At 41.8% G+C, this 20004-nt stretch overlaps 1 protein-coding gene across 2 annotated transcripts in view; it reads right to left on the bottom strand.

The window, feature by feature from the left end:
• The window catches only part of adcy8 (adenylate cyclase 8 (brain)), a 97196-nt gene that overhangs the window by 25848 nt on the left and 51344 nt on the right, over positions 1-20004 (bottom strand). The window contains exons 3-11 of one of the 2 annotated variants that reach the window (XM_008434781.3): positions 19799-19929; positions 19502-19613; positions 19197-19324; positions 14984-15142; positions 13025-13295; positions 5668-5865; positions 2255-2355; positions 1109-1310; positions 153-242 (exon numbers count right to left, since the gene is read on the bottom strand). In XM_008434781.3, coding sequence (XP_008433003.1) covers positions 153-242; positions 1109-1310; positions 2255-2355; positions 5668-5865; positions 13025-13295; positions 14984-15142; positions 19197-19324; positions 19502-19613; positions 19799-19929 — 1392 coding nt within the window. The remainder of the gene's footprint in view (positions 1-152; positions 243-1108; positions 1311-2254; positions 2356-5667; positions 5866-13024; positions 13296-14983; positions 15143-19196; positions 19325-19501; positions 19614-19798; positions 19930-20004) is intronic. The other variant, XM_008434782.3, reaches the window with a different exon arrangement.

Raw genomic sequence — 20004 nt, 5'->3', positions numbered from 1 at the left:
CCTGCGGCGGTAAAAACCATCAATCAGCTGCTAACAACATGACGGATGTTTTCTGATGGCTGGCCGCCATGTTTCATTCATCGCCGACGCAGAGGTGAGGAAGCACACCAGACGGACCGGGCCGCAGAGCCGACAGCTCGTGTGTTTGGTACCTCTGGGTAGAAGCAGATGTCCGGGATGGAGGCCGACTCGTTGATCGTCTGGTTCCTGAAGGTGTTGGGCTTGTCGAAGTCGCACCACAGCTGGCAGAGAGAGACACAAACAGGGCGGATCATTTCAGCGAGCAAACTTTCTCAGATCGGCTGAAAACGAGGAGGAATCTCAGTCATATTTACTTGCGTTAAATGTTTTTGATTCACTTGTAGATGAACCGTTGATCAGAACAGTTCATCTGTATTTCCACCACTACCTGCTTAATTCCGGTCTCTGTGTTTTTGAGTCATGATGGTGTTTCTACTTTCCAATGTGAGTCTTGTTTTTGAAATCAAGGTGTTGAATGTCTACCACTAATGCCTGTTGATGCATATTTAACACATACCAGGAATCACACTGGAAGCACTTTCCCACCATCTAGTTTTCAGTAATGAAGCTAATTTAGATGCATAATGTATAAACTAATAACATCTAAATGCTGCATGTGGACTGGTTTTGGTTTCCTGATCATTTTCACCTTTGGACTTGTTCTCGTCTCGTTCTCAGACATCGAGAACTCGAGATTTCATTTCATACATTGCCAGAATGTTGCCTAATTTCCCTGCTAACACTCTTTTATTAAACACACTGATTTAAATCGTTTTAGTTTCCGCTGCCGTCCGCCTCCTCCAGCTACAGAAACCACTGCATATTTTTGTTAAACATCCAGGACAAAACAAACGGCGACTCGTAAATCCTGCAGTGCTTCTCCTTCCGAGACTTTGACTACGTCCAAATTCCCCAGCAGAATTTTTCATATTGTTTAAAAATGTCAAATTTTGGCCAAATCTGTATGAATTTAAAATTCATCATTGTTTCAATTAAAACAGTCGATGGTGGAAATAAACTCATGGAAAATCTCAAAGCTAGAGCGGAAGAAATGAACATTTTCCCTTTTCTTCTTAGTGACTCTTACGATGTTGATCATCGCAGCGAGGAAGTTGATCAGGATGGAGACGAAGACGATGACGTTCCGCGCTGCGTACGTCTCGTTGATCCAGCAGCAGGCCTTCCTCAGAACCAGAGGCAGACACTTGTAGTCCTCCGCCGTCGTGACCAGAACCAGGCAGGAGTGGAGAAGGATGAGGACCGAGAACTGGATCACCATGGTCACCATTCTGCACGGAAACAGATTCCACAAACATAATCACTTTAAGAGGATCAGTTCAGAACATGAGAATAACTCTGATAAAAAAAAACATTTTCCAGAATCTTAACCCTTTTTGCGTAAAAATACCTGAAAACTGAAATCGGATTTTTTATTTTTTTTTTGTGAAAAACTCCAGCGCTTAATTTGAGCTTGAAAAGCTGAAAATTTGCACAAAAATTTAGGTTAATCTCTGAAATCTTTGACAAAAAATGTTGAAATTTCTGACTTCCAAAAGCTGAAAATGTTTTAATTTTGAAACTCATAAATTTCCATGTTTTTATGGTGGAAATTTACTGTCCGTAATACGGCGTTGCAGATTTTACAATTTTTAAGATAAATTTGACAGTTATTTTATTTTATTTTTTTATCACGGTAGGATAATTATCCAGTTTGATTTTTACGGTGTTGTTGCTTATCTACGGAAGAGGATTAGGGCCACTGGAAAAAAAAACAAAAAACAGTTCTGACTTTTTTCTCAGAATTCTGAGTTTAAAGTCAGAATTCTGAGATTAAAGTCAGAATTCTGAGATTAAAGTCAGAATTCTGAGATTAAAGTCAGAATTCTGAGTTTACAGTCAGAATTCTGAGATTAAAGTCAGAATTCTGAGATTAAAGTCAGAATTCTGAGATTAAAGTCAGAATTCTGAGTTTAAAGTCAGAATTCTGAGATTAAAGTCAGAATTCTGAGTTTAAAGTCAGAATTCTGAGATTAAAGTCAGAATTCTGAGATTAAAGTCAGAATTCTGAGATTAAAGTCAGAATTCTGAGTTTAAAGTCAGAATTCTGAGATTAAAGTCAGAACTGTTTTGGTTTTTTTTTTCCAATGGCCCTAATCTTCTTCCGTACTTATCGGTTTTGCCGCGTCATTTCTTTGTTGTTGTGGAAACTGCTGGTTTGTTGACGCCCCTTTACCTGGCAGAGGGAAGCAGGCTTTGAATAGCTGTGATGAAGATGAGCACGATGAAGGCGCAGACCAGGTTGGACTTGAAAACCTCGTCCCTCATCTGTGAGTACTGCACAGGGACAGAGAGACGAAGACCAAGAGAAAAGGAGGAGGAGGAAGTGGAGGTGAGGGGAGAAACAGGCTTTCAGACACACCGAGAGGACTGGACCGGTCAAAATGCGCCAAACACACGGATGCACTGCCACGGCAGACGCATGCGACTCGGTCGACCACAAGCGTTAGAGAGAGACAGGAGCCGGTGGGTCAGCCGGGGGTCCTGGGGAAGGTGCGAAGCTGACAAACACGACTAGCTGTGAGCTTTTCAGATGTTCGCCGAGACGCCAGCAGAGGGCTGAGCGAAAATAAACCCTCAACCTGAAACACGGACTAAAGTTAAGATTCACAAAAATGAGTTTATTACGTTTCTATTGCCCTTCTAATTAACAACTAAAAAATTAAGAGCAAAAAAAGCAAAGACATTAATTTGGTGCCTTTTTATGTTTTGCCTTCTTTAGGAACAGAACATTTATTTTCTGTTGATTCAGATTTTGTATTCAGAATTTGATAAATGTGGCTACTTCTGTATATGAGTCAAACATTTTACTTTAAGCTAGTTAGCAGAAACAACTACATGGATCTATAATCTAAAATAAATGCATTCACTTTGCTACAAGGGCCTAAATATGATGACTGATAAATATAATCTTACAAAATGCAGATAAAAGTAGCAAAAAAATCCCCAAAAAGAAACATTTTTAAAAATCGCTAGCTAAGCTAATTAGCCACAGCTAAACTTTAGCAAAGAAAATCTTCTAACTAAAAAAAAAAACTTTTTTCTTTGCAAAACTGTCAAATAATAATAATTAAACTTTTTGCTAAACTAAGGCCTGTTTTAAAACTTCAGACAAATGTGTAAACATTGAGGAAGGTAAATCTGTCCGTTAGCCATTGCTGAGCGAAGCTAGGTAGCTAGCACAGTGTGGCTAGGATTATTTGCCCCTTCCCACCCCAGGGACGCCTGCTGCCCCGAACCGCTCCGTCTCTTTCTTTAAGGGTGCTGGGAAATTAGCAAGAGGATGCTTCACGTTCGGTCACAACTTTGGCAAATAAACTAAATTAAAGGAAAAATACAGAAATAAATCATAAAGAAGGATGAAGGGATGCCAACACCAAATCACTGCACATTTACTGAGGAGGTTTACAGTTAATCAGATAAACAAAAGTATTTAAATTAAGGCCGTTTTGGGGGATGGTGATAAAACACAAGTATGGAAGCCAAAATGAACGCAACAGCAACAAAAACAAAACGGGAAAATATAAAAAAGATGTGCAAAAGGAGACTGCATTCAGCAAAGAAAACAACATTCATACTTTTTATTTAATTCTTTATATCGATTTATGATCACAGAGTCACCATGACGACGTTAGATAATCAATATACTGATGATTTCCCTGATAAAACAGCTGTCTGTTTAAAAACTGTACAATAAACAAACTGATTATAATCTATTAGCATCTTAACCATTAATGTCCTGAATTTTCTTATTACAAATGAAAAATTTACTCAAATTACCAACAGCTTATTGCTAAAGATATTCAGAAATTTAATTTTATTTCTTAAATCCCCATCCGTAGACTGGTTATTAATCACACTTTTAATAAAAAATCAGTTTCAAACGTTCAGGATTTTTATATAAAAACAGTTTTAGACAAGGCTGATGGTTTTTATTTTATTTTTTTTTACTGAATGCAGTGATCAAAACATAAAACAGGAGAAAAAATAAAAATAATATAAAAATGAAGCTGAGCTGGTCAATTTATTCCACAGAACGGTAAAATTTCCCATAGTTCCATGGGGCGAGCGTTTGGTCATGAGTAAACTGAAGGGGCGTCGCTACGCTGTGGTAAAGAAAGTAAAACATGTCTAATTATTAAAGTTAAAACATGAGTCATCATTTTTAGGTGAACCTAAAATAAAAAGCAAAACTCAGAAAATCTGGATTTTATTGGGGTGAATTTTTACAGACCAATTTTTCTGTATGGAGTCCAAAGTGTGTCAGTAAAATTGCACATTTATTATTTTATTCAAACAAATTCGGACCTAAACAAAACTAAAATTAAGATAAAATATCTTAGTTTGGAAATAACTTTCCTCAAAGAAAAGCTTCTCCAGCTTTTTGTTTTTCTTTTGATTTATTTGGAATAAAGAAACAATTTTATTTTATTTTTAGAGATTCATATTTGTTAGTGGTTCTCAAAGTTCAGAAAAAGATTATTGGATTTGTTTAGTCATTAGTAAAATACTTAATTTGTTCTTTTTTACTAAAAATTGACCACTTTCTATAACAGAACAAAGATTACGGATGGCACACCTCAGACGACAGATTTATACAGACCCATTTTTCTGTATGGAGTACAAAGTGTGCCACTAAATTGCCTATTTTTTACAGACCAATTTTTCTGTATGGAGTCCAAAGTGTGCCACTAAAGTGCCTATTTTTTACAGACCAATTTTTCTGTATGGAGTCCAAAGTGTGCCACTAAAATTGCCTATTTTTTACAGACCAATTTTTCTGTATGGAGTCCAAAGTGTGCCACTAAAATTGCCTATTTTTTACAGACCAATTTTTCTGTATAAAGTCCAAAGTGTGCCACTAAAATTGCCTATTTTTTACAGACCAATTTTTCTGTATGGAGTCCAAAGTGTGCCACTAAACTCGCAAATTTATTTTTTTATTCTAACAAATTCTAACCTAAACAAAACTAAAATTAAGCTAAAATATCATAGTTTGAAAATAACTTCCCTCAAAGAAAAGCTTGTCCAGTTTTTTGTTTTGATTTATTTGTAATAAAGAAACTATTTTATTTTTACAGATTAATATTTGTTAGTGGTTCTCAAAGTTCGGATTTGTTTAGTCATTAGTAAAATACTTAATTTGTTCTTTACTAAAAATCGACCACTTTCTATAACAGAACAAAGATTACGGATGGCACACCTCAGACGACAGATTTAGACAGACCAATTTTTCTGTATGGAGTCCAAAGTGTGCCACTAAATTGCCTATTTTTTACAGACCAATTTTTCTGTATGGAGTCCAAAGTGTGCCACTAAAATTGCCTATTTTTTACAGACCAATTTTTCTGTATGGAGTCCAAAGTGTGCCACTAAAATTGCCTATTTTTTACAGACCAATTTTTCTGTATTCAGGGACTAGTGTAAAAATGGAGAAACTAATAAAGGCAGTAAACCCAATGGAAGTGCCTTTAGCTTACTCATGATTTAATACAATTGGTGTCATTTTTTGGTGTTTAGAAATCTCAAAAGTAGGTGTGAGGAGGGAGAGAGAGGAGAAAACATGGATCTATCTCAAACCCCAGCTACCTTCTCTTCCAGGCTGGAGTCTTTAAACATCAGTGAGAAAGGCTTGATATGCTCTCTTCTCAACTTATCGCCACTCCGTAAGTCGATGGCGCTCTCTATTCGCTTGTTAATTTCCTCAGGACCAGAGTGGACATGCAAAGCTTGTGCAAGATGGTTTGGAAGCAGATTTATCGAATTTCTCGTTAGGGCAGCCAGAGTCTAGAGGGAAAGCACATGCACATAGAATGAACCTGCTTGTCCCCCGTTTCCGTCTCATTCAGGTTACAAATGACAAAAGAAACAACAGACACACAGTTTGTTACAAACACAAAATTAAATCAAAAAGGACGAAAGAGGGGAGACCAAAATGCAACATCAGCTGTCAGAGCAAAACATGCAGATCCATTCGCGCCGCGGCGGCCATGTTAGTGGAGACACGGTAAGGCGCACACCGCCAGGAAGATTAAAACACAATTACAGGGCTGGAAGCCGAAACCATCAGGCAGGAAAAACAGACTTCAGATGCACAAATTAAAACTCTAACAAACACAGACTTACAAAAAAATGTTAGATTTTCAGCTTCATCTGGTTTAATTTAATCTTTTCCCATCAAACTTTTGGAAGCTAAGAAAAAACGCAACAAGTAACTTTGACTTTTTCCTCTATTATAAACAAAATCAAAAATATTTTCACAAGTTTCAATAAGAGGAAAACCACGATGTTGGTAAAGATTTAGCTGTCCAATAACAGCAGCCAGAGTCTCTACAGGTGAGTCACCAGGTAAAATTCAGGTTAATTAATGAGTGATGATCTTCTCAGTGCTTCACCAACTGAGTTAAAATGATTTTAATTATGACCAGACAACAAAGTGAGGAAAAATCTGCACCAATCAGTAATACCACTTTAAGTTGTTGACATTTTGTCACCAAACTCACAGTTTGAGACTGAAGCATGTTTTTTATATTCTGTAAGCTAAGCTAACTGACGGTTGGCCTTCATGCCTCTGGTAAGGCACAGATCCACCAGCAGATGGCAGCGTTTGCGACATCAGAGCGTATTTAGAAAACGCTTTTCCGTCTCGTCTTTAGCGCTTTAGCTATATTTCAGAGAAGCAGCTAAACAAAGTTCAGAAATGTTGCCGTTTCTAAAGCAACACTTCAAAATACGAACATTGAAACACGGCTCATGTTTTTCAGCCATAAGCTTCATTGTTTATTTTTACAATAAATGATACAAAAAAAAAACTTTCTACAACATAATCTCTACTGAACTTTGTTGTAAAGTAACCAAGTGTAAAGAAAATGGCTGAACATGAGAATATTTTGGTAAGGAATCGTAGGTTATTGTCAGCTGGTGGTGTCAGATCATCCCTGATGAGAAGCTCAGCAGGTCACAGGGCGACAGCAGCCATTTCCTCCAAACCGCCGGCCGCCGCAGCATCAGGTTACCGTCTGCAGAGCGGCCGGCCGTGAGCTGGGAGCGGAGATGGAGATGTTTGGAGATTCAATATCTCAGAACAAAGCGGCGCCTCACCTCAGCTCGCCTAACGCGACACGTTAACACATGAGATCCATCACGCTCAGATAGATCATTAAAAATTCATTTTCAGGCTCCACACGCATGGCCGTCCCCCCATCAGTCCTGATTAATGGATGCTTTCGGCCCTTTGTCACCGGCCGGCTCCGCTATCGCCAGAATTACACGCTAATGCAAACTACCTGGAGATAATAATCGGCCACGATTCAGACACTTATCACTCAGAGCCGCAAGATCTGGACTGCAGGGAGATTCCCTCACAACGACACGATCCAGGTGTTCAGCAGGGAGCAACGAGACAGAAACGACGATTCTCACTGCCGCCAGTTTACAGGTTTAACTGGAGAAACTGGTCAGTTAATCCGTCATTTGCTCATCCTTTGAGTTTAGGAGCCTTTTTTATGGCTGAGTGAATTAATTGGTTCATTATAAAGACAAACTTTCATATAGTCTGAAACTGTTTAAAAAGATCACTAAAAGGATAGAAAATGTTAAATAAATGCCAGGGCTCAGATAATTAATGATTAACTGATTAGTGAAACAAACATTGTTAACCAGACTCTAAAAACTCACAGAATAACAGATTCAGAACAGAAATTAACCCAAAACGGTCAGAAGTACAAACATTTCTCATTTTAGATTAAAAAGAAAACTTCTTAGAACTTCTCTAAAAAAGTTTTCACATCTTCTGGTTCAGATTCTGTAAGAAAATCTCTTAATCTTTTGAATAATCAGTTAATCCAAAGACATGGTTTTTAATTGATATTTATTTATTTATTCCTTCACTATTAGTTGTAATTTGTCACACAGAGGAAAAGCAATTTTCTATATATAGATTCAGATTTAATTTTCAGAATTTGATCAATTTAGCTACATTTGTCTAAGTATAGCATCGTTTTGTTAGCTTATCTTCAAGCTAGTTAGCAAAAACAACTAAGTGGAAATCTTGATAAAATTGATAAAAATACATTTTCTAATTATTATTCTTCCCAGGGTTTAAATGTGATGAACTACAATTTTACTCACAGAAGGTAAAAGAAGCAAACTAAGTAAAAACAAATGAAAAAAAAAATAGCTAGCTAACATATGCTAATTAGCCGCAGCTAATTAGTTCAGTCCAGCAGAGCCTTTAATCTGCAGATCCTATAAACGATCAACCGTTCACTGAAGGACTACTGTTATTGATTAATCTTCAGAATAATTGATCACTATATTGAGTTGCAGCTGAATTAAATCCATTTTCAGGGTTTTTTTGAATGAAAAGATGATTGTAGCCGATGTGTGAGCATCGGAGCCGCTAATCACTGCGAGCCGAGCGGCTCCAGGGGAGGAAGACGAGCCGAACCGGAGCGAAGCTCTCATGCATATGGATGAAGATCAAGTGGGCCATGTGTCAGATGATTAGCATATCTGGAACCCAGTCAGCAAACACATGAGGCGGGTCATGATGGAGGCCGCCAGAGGAGCCGCCATGACACGTCAGCCTCATCACAGCTTCATCTCACAGCAGCGCCGAGCCGCATCTGACCCAACATGCAGGCGGGTCAGAACCGGGCCGCGGCACAGCTGCTGCTTCTATCTGGAAACATTAGAAGAGGTTTGGACCGTCTGTGTTTTGCTTTGAAATGCCTCCGTGAATCCCGGTTCCTCACAGTTTTCATTTGGAAATATTAAAGAATAAACACAAAAAGTTTCATTTTGGGTCGTTTTTTCCACAAATGCTTGTTCGGTTGCTGTTGGTTACCAGATCAGAAGCGTTCATGTCCATTTTACTCTGGGTAAAGATGGGACTGCAATCTCCACGATCTCATAGGAAAACCGAACATCACAGAAAGATTTCAGCATGGAGGAAAGAAGGAAACACTGAATTTAGTAACCGCAGCTAAAAAGCTTTGGGTCTCGGATGTTTCCTTGTCCATCTATCAGGACTCCCATCCGCCGACCCGCTTGGCCCAGATCCTCGTTTTAAAAACAAAACCAAAGTTGGTTTTATTGAGAACAGAAGCCACCAACCTACCAGAGGAAAGGCTAGAGCTAAAGCCTACATCACCCAGAATGCTTTGCAGTTCTGGATCGGAGTTCAGTAAAATGACTATCATACGTATCTCTATCTCTACTGATTGTATGTCTGTTGTGATATGAACTGTTATAGATTTCTTGTCCTGCCTTCCTGTACAGCAGTGAAAAGAAACCTGAACCTGGAGTGTTTCAGAAAGGAAGGAGGGGAATCCCCGCCTTGAAGCAGAATCTGAAAACATCTGCAGCAGGTCTTTGAACATCGCACGCCGCAGACTGAACCTTTCAGCTTCTGCTCAGAGGAGCAACCCGGATCAAACATGAAACCGTTTGTTTCACCGAGCTAAAGTCTTCACGCCCGCTGCGCCGTTTCCGCCAGAGGATCCAGCATCTGCTTTCTGACCATCATCTGGACGCTCAGAATCCAAACATCCAGTGAAGCGGAGGATGTGACCTCAGGAAGACGCCTGGCCTCGGCCCGGAGACGCCGCCGGAGGGAGCGGCGCTCCGAGCCCGGCCGGCCTGATCGTGTTTGGCGTGAAGGTCCCTGAGAGAGCGCGGAGCGGAAAGGCCACCGATCCCAGCAGGCCTGATCAAAGCCAGACTGCTGAGCTCTGAGTTCGGATTTACTGCTGATCTGTGCGACGCAGAAATAACCTCCATCTGTGGGAAACGGCAACGTGGAGATGAAGATGTCTAAAAACGTGACCGCGGAGGTTAGAATGTGATTAGTTTCCAGGCTGCAGCTGCAACAGGTCTCCTGTGGTGCTCTTTAAAGGATCGCAGGCAAGCAGTTACATAAGGCACGAACCGCCGCAGGCGCAGCAGGAACAATGTCGCATGAAGTGAACCGTCTTGACATTTATTAGGCAGATTGCCTTTTGACATGCGGATTTCCAAACATGTCCTGATGGACTCTCCTGACGTCCAAACAATCAGCTGAGCTCCGTCCACAGATGAAACCCGGAGGACCAGCGTCTCCCTGCAGAGCTGTAGAGGTTCTGGTGATGAGCTGAAGCTCCATAGCAGTGAAGAGCATCATGGCTGCCAGCAGCGGAGCAGGGAGCGGCGCCGAGCTGCAGGGATGAAGACTGCCGGACTCCTCAGTCCGTTTCTGAAAGAATCCTCTGGAGGTGGATGACTGCACCTCCTGGCCCCTGTGGTGGCTGGCCCACCACAGCTAACGATGCAAACAATGCTACCACAGCTAACAATGCTACCACAGCTAACAGCGCTACCACAGCTAACAATGCTACCACAGCTATCAGCGCTACCACAGCTAACAATGCTACCACAGCTATCAGCGCTACCACAGCTAATAATGCTACAAATGCTAACAGCGCTACCACAGCTAACAATGCTACCAATGCTAACAACGCTACCAATGCTAACAACGCTACCACAGCTAACAATGCTACCACAGCTAACAATGCTACCACAGCTATCAGCGCTACCACAGCTAACAATGCTACCAATGCTAACAGCGCTACCACAGCTAATAATGCTACAAATGCTAACAGCGCTACCACAGCTAACAATGCTACCAATGCTAACAACGCTACCACAGCTAACAATGCTACCACAGCTAACAATGCTACCAATGCTACGACTGATATCAATGCTACCACAGCTACCAATGCTAACAACACTACCAATGCTAACAACGCTACCAATGCTAACACCAATATCAATGCTGTCATTAAACATGAAAATATTTATTCTCACATTATAATCTCTGTAAGTGGGATCAGTTTTCTCCCTAGCAGCTCTACTGACAGATTAAAAGACATTTTTTTCATATCAGAAATAATCTACCTGTGGAATCAAAACTTTTTCATCAATATTAATGAACTGTTGACCTAGTAGAAGCTCTTATACTAAAAAGTTATTTGTAAGTTAGTTTTGAAGTGTACTAAGACATTTACTCTGTAAACTGGACCAAAAGAACTTCGGACTGCACACAAGTTCAGTCCGAGGCCTCAACTGGCCCCCGGGCCGCACTTTGGACACCCCTGACTCACAGCCTTGCTTGTTTTCACCACAGCGTGAGGATTTATTTTGCTGTTCCGTCTCCAGAGTTTCCTGCTTCCTGCTTGCTGGCCGGCGCTGACGGCTCACCTGGCCTGACCCGGACAGAAACGCACACCCTGCACGCCGCTCCGCGCCGCCGCATGCTCTGATGCAGAGACGTGAACCACGCGGACAGCGCGGGGCGGAGGAACCCGCAGGAGACGGGAAGCCGCAGGAGAGCCAGACACGACGCTGCACAACTCCTGAGAGGAAACTTTGATATGCACAAGTCAGGCTTTTGATCCGACAGACGCTTCATCAGGCCACCAACAGCAGAAACAACATTCCTCTGAAGCTGGAGCCTGACAGGCTGCAGACGACACAGCAGGTTAACTGCAGCCACAACACATTCACTCGTTACACCTGGAAAACATTTCAACTGGCTGCAAATAGTCCGAGTCCCAGTGAACCATCAGAGAAATCACAAATCCGCTCCGTCTGAGACTCTGCAGGCCTCAGTTTGCTGAGTTTCATGACTGGACAGTAAATAAATGCGACTTTCTTATGGAGGATTGAATGAAAGTCAAACCTGCAAACCTCAGGAACCAAAACTAAAACACAACGAGATAAAATCAGGAAGCTGACACAGATATGGAGAATCTACGAAACTAAAGAAACTCCAACTGATGAAGCGCAATGATGAAATATTACAACCTTTAGCTTAACGCTAACGGGACAAAATCAGATACAAAACTGAAGTGTTTGCATTTTATTCAAATTTTACATCAATTCCTTGGGAGAACTGGGATTTTCCCAGTGAGCGAAACAAACAAACATGCAGTTGGACTCCAAGCCACTTGGTGGCAGTAGTGCGCCAACTCGTATGTCTGATAGACAACAAGAGATCCCTTCGCTATTGGAAATTTCACATACGCAACCAGTAAGTATCAGCTGCATTTTGTTGCTTAGTGACAGAGGAAAGTTGCAACAGCAAAATAGACAAACATCACAACTCTGTACCAGGAGGAGCCAGACGCTGTGAATCTGTACGCGAAGGTTATTCTGCTGCATCATTCAGCAGCATGTACGCACACACAAAAAACATTTAAAATAACCTGAATTTAGCATCAAGAGCTGCTGTGTAAATGCAGCCAGAGCTGCAGCTTCCGATTTACCCCGACGTGAACCAGGCAGCTCCAGCCGTTCACAGAACTGTGACTGAACTCCAGACTGACTCGATGGTCATTTTAAAGCTCAGTTGGTGAAGCACTCTGAAGCAGATCTGACTTTGAGGATGTTTAAGATGATTAAATTACTGTTATTAATGAAACTACGCCAGTAGTTTGGTCCTCCAGTAAAAGCGTTGGTTACGTATTGTAGCCCCAGATTCTATGAGTAAAGGCGCCGCAGCCATTTAAGGCTACAGGACCAGCAGATCTGTGGTTCCACAGACGATGAAGAACAAAAACAAACAGGAAGATGTTAAATGACGCTCGTCATCCTCACACACGATGTTACATCTAGTCTACACACACACACACACACACACACACACACACCGTCTGCTCAATCCAAGGAACTAAAAGGGACAAAACAACCGACCAACAGGCGAGACAACCCAGAAGATCTCATGCACTGCAAAACAACAGCCGTCTCCCCAGACAGCGCCGCCCTGCAGGAAGCGTGGTGCATTTCTCTGCTTCAGTTTGACAACCTGATTGAAGCCCAATGGTTCGGCTGCAGGACGGGCCGTGGGTCCAGACGGGCGTTCCTCCTCAGTGTGAAACAGAACCCGGCAGACCCCGGCGGATCTTACGTTTTGGTTTCCCACGATGTTGTCGAAGGGCAGCTCGGGGCTCCAGGACGCCTCGTTGAAGGTGGCGCTGCTGGCCCGGCGGTCGGCCGAGCTCGCCGCCTCCTTCATGATGTCCTCCGGCAGCGTCAGCAGGCTCTCCTCCGGCTGCTTGATCAGGTACGTCTCGATGTTGTGGCGCCGCAGGAAGTCGTTGCGGTCCTTGCCGTGACCCTCCTCCACCTCGTAGTCGCCGTTCAGACAATCCAGAGCGGCTTTGGAGATGTGGATTCGCCTGAAACGCGACAGAAATATCAAACAAACACCACAGTTACCTCGATGTTTGGATTATTTATATAAATATGCAAATTAAAAACACATTCCTTTTCATTTCTTCCCTTTTTAAGTGCCAATTTATAACGATGCAAAAACACAAAATCTTATTTTTCCAAATGGTACATTTGAAATTAGACGAAACTAACTTACCAGTAACTTTGCAGAAGGAGACAGGAACCAGTCAATTATACTGGTTTCACTGGCAGATTAGTTCACTTATAACATGTGAAAATGTCTTGTTATAAATTAAATATATACATAACTTACTAAATATTTATTTAAATGTGTCATTAACTTTTAAAACTAGAAAGAAATACAGAAACATTTGATTAAATATAGGCATTTTTAACATTTCATTTTAAAAATAATATAAATATTTAATGGTTTAATAAATAATTTTGTAAAATAATTGAAACTCAGTGGGCGGGACTAAAGGAGAGCACGACGTCCGATTGGCTGCTTCTTCCATGTTAAGTTATAACCCAGAGTTCAGTAATATCACTGCAATGTACAGGAAAACGTCAATAATTTAATTAAAGTTATGTATTGGTCTGAAATATCAACAATAAGTTCACAGGAGAGCGTTAGCCGGTGTTAGCTAGTGGCTAACACCAGCTAGCTGCTAGCTAACATCTCAGAGCTAATAGCTCTGAGATATTTCAGACCAATCTAAAGAAACAGAGACTGGAGTAGCTCATCCAGAGTTTGTGGTAAAAAAATAATTAATTTAGTGAAAATATTTCCACATTTCCAGTGAAAACACTGACCGAGTGTAGCAAGCAGCCAATCAGACGTCAGGGTCTCCCTTTAGCCCCGCCCACTGGGTTTGAGTGAATTCATGATGTGTTTCAGCACAGGAACATAAAATAATTCATTAAATTATTACATAATTATAACTAGTTTTTAAAATGAAACATGAAAACATTTACATAATTCTATTTTAAATAAATTATTTCTGTATTTATTTTGAGATTAAACAAATAACACTTTAATATTTGTTTTTAATTATTATTATTTGTTGTAATTTGGCACTATTGGCATTCCATACAGAACAACAAGGGAGCAAACAATAAGCTCTTCAATAGTTTAAAGTCACACTAAGGAAATACGACAGATTTTAACGAGTTTCCACCCAAAGCATCAAATCAGTGACCTGCACAGGTGTGAAGGAAGCAGCCAATCAGTGACCTGTACAGGTGTGAAGGAAGCAGCCAATCAGTGACCTGTACAGGTGTGAAGGAAGCAGCCAATCAGTGACCTGTACAGGTGTGAAGGAAGCCGTGTCAGGTCAGTGGCTGAATGTTGCTGCAGCCAAAGGTCTGGCGTGTCGCTTCGCCGCTTACAGCCGTGTCTGAAGTGTTGGATGTGACGAAAACATTCATACTTTCATTCATCTTATGCAACAGAAGAACAAAGGTCAGAGGTCACGATCCGGCTCAGTGGCAGACGCTGCAGGACAGTCAGAACCAGAAACTAAAACCTCTTTCTGTCTTTAAGCCAGAAGGAGACGAAGAGGCTGGACGAATGCGGCGGTAAAACTCCCTGTTATTGTGGTTTGTGTTGGATCCACACACACACACACACACACTCACATTCGCGCGCACAAACACACACTCGTGCGCACACACGTGCACGCTGCTCCCTCACCCCGGGATGCCTCCGGACTCCAGCTTGTTGGCGATGTCCACGTCCCAGGACCAGACGTCAAACTGCCACTTCCTGAGTCCCAGTACGCCGCACAGCACCGATCCGGAGTGGATCCCGATCCGCATGTCGATGTCGTGTTTCGTACGAGATCGGACGTATCTGGACGAGAAAAAGTTTCATTACGGTCCGAGACGTCTTCACCCTCCTGCACCTACGTTCAGAACCACAGATCCACAAAATAAGCCACATTTTCAAATGAAAAAACTAAATAAAAACATATGAGCTCAACAACAAAGATATTTAATTCAGATTTTTTAAATATAACGGTAGGAAACGGTTTTGTTTTGTGATTTTACAGAGGAAACGGCAGAATGACGGTTCTGATCCAACATGTTTCTGGGTCTAAACTGGAAACAGCAGAGGAGCTGCTGCTGGTCTAGTCCAAGCAAACCGCAGCTGAAGAACTTCCCAGAATAGGTCAGGATAAAATTAACATTTTCTTCACTTTCTGCAGAGTTGAGACAAATGTAACCAGCTCCTCATCACATTTCATGGCGGTAGACGTTCCTAATGCATCTGTGTGAATGAAAATTAAAGCAAAATCAAGAAGTTTTTCTAAACCTGCTGGTATTTTTCATCAGATACACATCAGTGTCAAAAATCCCCTTTAAACTGTATAGATTATACACTGTACGTTGTATAAATAAATGACCTGGAGTGAATAATGTTTCCATAATATCATGATGTTATTTTTAGCAACACGGTAAAATACATCAGCATTAATGCAGCAAATGAATAAACATGAATGTGACCTTTGGTGGGAGTGGATGCCGACGGCGCCGCAGCCACACGCTGTTCAGAAACAAACAGTACATTTCATGCATATCTGCAGCTCTTCAATAAAACGGCTGAAAAAATGTTCATAAATTAGCGTCTCATTTCATAGTTTATAATCTGTGAAGAGAAAGAAAGCAGGACTGAAGGCTGATGCCGTCACTCCACGCCTCATCGCCGCAGCGGCAGGTGAAATGCATCCTGGGAAGGTGAGACAGGTGCTTAATGGCAGCTGCAGCATATCAACAGCAGCAATCTGCAGTTTGACGGAAAGATGACGCAGGCGAGGACGGAGAGGAGGAGACAAACCCGACCAATCAGCTGCGCCCGTCCTGGCTTCACTCATCCTGCTGCGGGAGCAACAAGACGCACCAATCTCACAGCTTATCCATCACTAATCCCGCTTTCCCCGGCCAATATACGTTCTCCTCTCCGCCCTCAGTGTCACGCAGAAAGAGAAGCAAGAGGTCGAAACCCAGCAGCAATAAAGACGATTATTGAATTAGAGTCCAGAGTCGGCGAGCGTTTTCCGAGGATGGAGGAGTAAAAGCATGCTGGGATGTTACTTCTGCTGCGTGCATTCTTCTCTTCTCCCTAACCTTAACCCAGAGGGCAGAAGCATTTCTAAAGCTCTGCCCACAAAACTCACTTCAAAAAGTCGAGTTTTTTCTACCGTCTAAATTACACAAAGCTTTCCTGAACTAGAGGCAGACTGGCAATGAGACAGAGTAAAGAAATTAACTGTTAGAGGCACAAATGATGTAAACCTCACATTTTGCACATTTTTTGTACTTTTATTGAGTTTCTGCTTCCTCTAAAAACCAACCGAGGCTTAATAAAAAACAATCACCTGGTTTTTTAAATAAGTTTCTGTTTTCTGGTGTCGACTCACCATCCAGAAACCACTTGCTGCATTCTTGTTGGTTGTGCAGGAGGCTCCACTTCTGTTTTTCAAAGGTTTATGGTTGTATAACTACGCATCAGTTTGCAGCCAGTGTAAACGCTGAGTTGGGTGGGCGTGGCCAGCAGCAGATTGTTTGGATTTAAAGTGACAGAGACAAAAAAACAGCTCTAAAGTCTCATCATCTAAGTGTCATGTTGTGGCCTATACAAAACCTGTTTAATGGACAGGTTTTGTATAGGCCATTGACCTGCTCAAGAAACCATGGTCACCTTTAATGAAGATGAGCTGCAGTGAAACACTGGATGTCCCGATTCTCTAACTCAGTGATTGGAACTGAAATCTTCAGATCCGAACAAGAGATTCTGTTTAAATCTGCTTCTGTCATCAGAAATAGTTTTAAATTACACTGAAGTAGTCCTGGGACTTTAAGGAGGCCATTTTGATTAATTAATTAATCATCTTTAACAGAGTAAATCACTTTTTCTCTACATGAAAATGTTCCGCCCGGAACGTTTGTACTGACGTGTTTCTGGTACGCCCATAAATTTGACGCACAAGTTACAGCAGCTAACAGCAGCTAACAGCAGCTAACAGCAGCGATGGACGACAAAGCTGCTTCTCTCGGCGCACTGGGGGTTAATTTCCGCTTCTAAACCGATCTGATTGGTCGCTGGGAAAGACTATTGTTGTGCTAAAAGGAGTTAGCCTAAAATAGCACGTCAGTGCTAACGCTAATGTCAGCGTCCACATTTCTAAAGAAGTTTCTAAATGTGACCAATTTTAATTAATTAGTCAATTAAAGCAATTTAAACTTTTAACTCCCAGTACAAGTTAAAATCTGAACAAAATGTGAAAAAGGTTAACAGCCTGAAACCAACAGTGTCATTCCGCCCATTTACATGGAAATGTGCAGAAGGCCGTGATACTGGGGGTGAGGTGTGTGTGTGTGTGTGTGTGTGTGTGTGTGTGTGTGTGTGTGTGTGTGTGTGTGTGTGTGTGTGTGTGTGTGTGTGTGTGTGTGTGTGTCTGTGCGTGTGTGTGTGTGTGTGTGCGCGCCCAGCGGCTGAAAGGCACACGTGTTTTGTCCAAACGTGTTTTTTCCAGACAACAGGAAGGTGGTTATTATAATCTGCTGGTGTATCATTAGCCAGCGGCTCGGGGCCAGACCGGACGAGGTTAAAACATTTCGCTTATAAATGGCTCCACATTCAGGCTCACAATTATTTGCATGAATTATGCAGAAATATTTGCATGTAAAGTAGAGTTTGTTTTCACCAGCGCTAATATTTGTTTGGAGCATTTCAGGGACGAGTTCCTGTTTGATTGTTTTCAGCTCAGGTTTTCCCATTGCTGCTGCTGCTGCTCACTCTTTAAATTAACCAATTATTTTCTGTTCGCGCCCCAAAGTGTTTCACTTTTAACCGTTAATTTGTCTCAGTAAATACTTTAAACAATCTATTTTTTCCAGCTGCGACTTTCAGGACATTCAAGGTTTTAGCTGAAGTGAGACAAAAATGGAAAATGTAGATTTTTTTCTTCTATTTTAAGAAAATTATTTAAAAGAAAGAAATGAAAGCGTAGCAGCAACAAATGAGCTTTGATTGAAAAGTTTCTGTTTGATGTAGATTATTAGATGAGTGATTTGCTTACTTTAGGAAGACTTTATAAAAATGACAGTAATTTAATCTCAGGTTAAACATTTCAATCACATTTCCTCAAGATTTTAACCAAATGGTTCCTGTAAAACAAAAATCAAGGTTTTGAAACGACCTAGTTAAAGTCCAGATTTAAATTGAGCTGCTGTGCCATCCATTTTCTTGCACCCTTGTCCCTCAGTGGGGTCAGGAGGTGCTGCTGCCTCTCCAGCTAACGTTCCAGGTGAGAGGTGGGGTCACCTGGACAGGTCGCCAGTCTGTCACAGGGCAACACAGAGACACACAACCATGCACACACACACTCACACCTAGGGGCAATTTAGAGAGACCAATTAACCTGACAGTCATGTTTTTGGACTGTGGGAGGAAACCGGAGTACCTGGAGAAAACCCACCATGCACAGGGAGAACATGGAGACTCCATGCAGAAAGACCGGGAATCGAACCCAGAACCTTCTTGCTGCAAGGCAACAGCTCTACCAACTGCACCACTGTGCAGCCCAGCTGCTGTGCCATACAGGTTACAGGATTTTTCTCATAAACTGAAGACTTTGCAGCCTCAGCATGTGATACACTATTTGAAGAACATCTAGTTTTTCCAGAAATGCAGAAATTGGATCAACGTTTTAGGAAATCCTTCAAACCTTTGGTGTTTAGCATTTTGTCCTTCAGGTAAAAAAATCCACTTCTCTTTTTCATCTGCTCCATCCTAACCCCTTCATCATCATCCTCCTCAGATCTGCAGCATCTTCCTCCATCCCATCATAAACAGTGAATCCAGAACCAGTCAGGCTGAACAGCTGATCTCAGGTACGGCTCACCTGATGGTTTTGAGCATGCTCAGTCCCATCTCCACGCAGCAGTGGGCGTGGTCCGGTCTGGGCTCAGGTAGACCAGACACGCAGTAGTAACAGTCTCCCAGGATCTTGATTCGCAGACAGTGATGCTCCTGGGGCAGAAAAACAGATTATTTTTACACAAACCAGACCACTGAACCCAAACACAGAGAGAAAGGAATACATGCGAAACTTTACAAAACTCTCAGAGAATAATCTCCGTTTTTAGCAGGTTTTTATGTTACCTTCACCCAATTATCTACTAATATTTCCCAGGTTTGTGTACTTACGTGAGCCAGACGGTCGAAACGTGCAAAGAGTTCATTCAACATTCGTACCAGCTCCTGGGCGGACAGCGTGGTGGAGAGGTTCGTGAATCCTTTAACATCTGCGAAAAGAATGCTGAATAAAATACGGAAATGTCACTTTCAGATCCAGGTTAGATAGAAATACTGATCATACTCTACGCTGTGTTTCTCTGACTGTGCGGATCATCAAACTGAAAGGAAACGCGTCTCGGTAAGAGACGCTGATCTGATGAGGAATCATGAATCATGATTCCTGAACCGAACGCGGAAGCGGCTCACCTGACATTCTCGTAGCGGTGGATGTAAATTCTGTGGAACTGATGCTGGAGGTGTTCGTCCTCTACATTTGTCATGTCGTTGATCATTTCCAAAACTACAAAACGTGGCAGCACGGATAACACCAGGCGTTCCTGGAGAGAGGCGGGAAAAGAGGCGCGATGAGCAGAACCTGACTGCGGTTCGGGACGGCGACGTGGTTCCTCCAG

This window comes from Poecilia reticulata, chromosome 17 (assembly GCF_904066995.2).
Source record: "Poecilia reticulata chromosome 17, P_reticulata-male-v2, whole genome shotgun sequence".
Taxonomy (NCBI): domain Eukaryota; kingdom Metazoa; phylum Chordata; class Actinopteri; order Cyprinodontiformes; family Poeciliidae; genus Poecilia; species Poecilia reticulata.
Note: the sequence above shows the minus strand (reverse complement) of the source record. Positions and strands in the feature narration are given on the sequence as shown.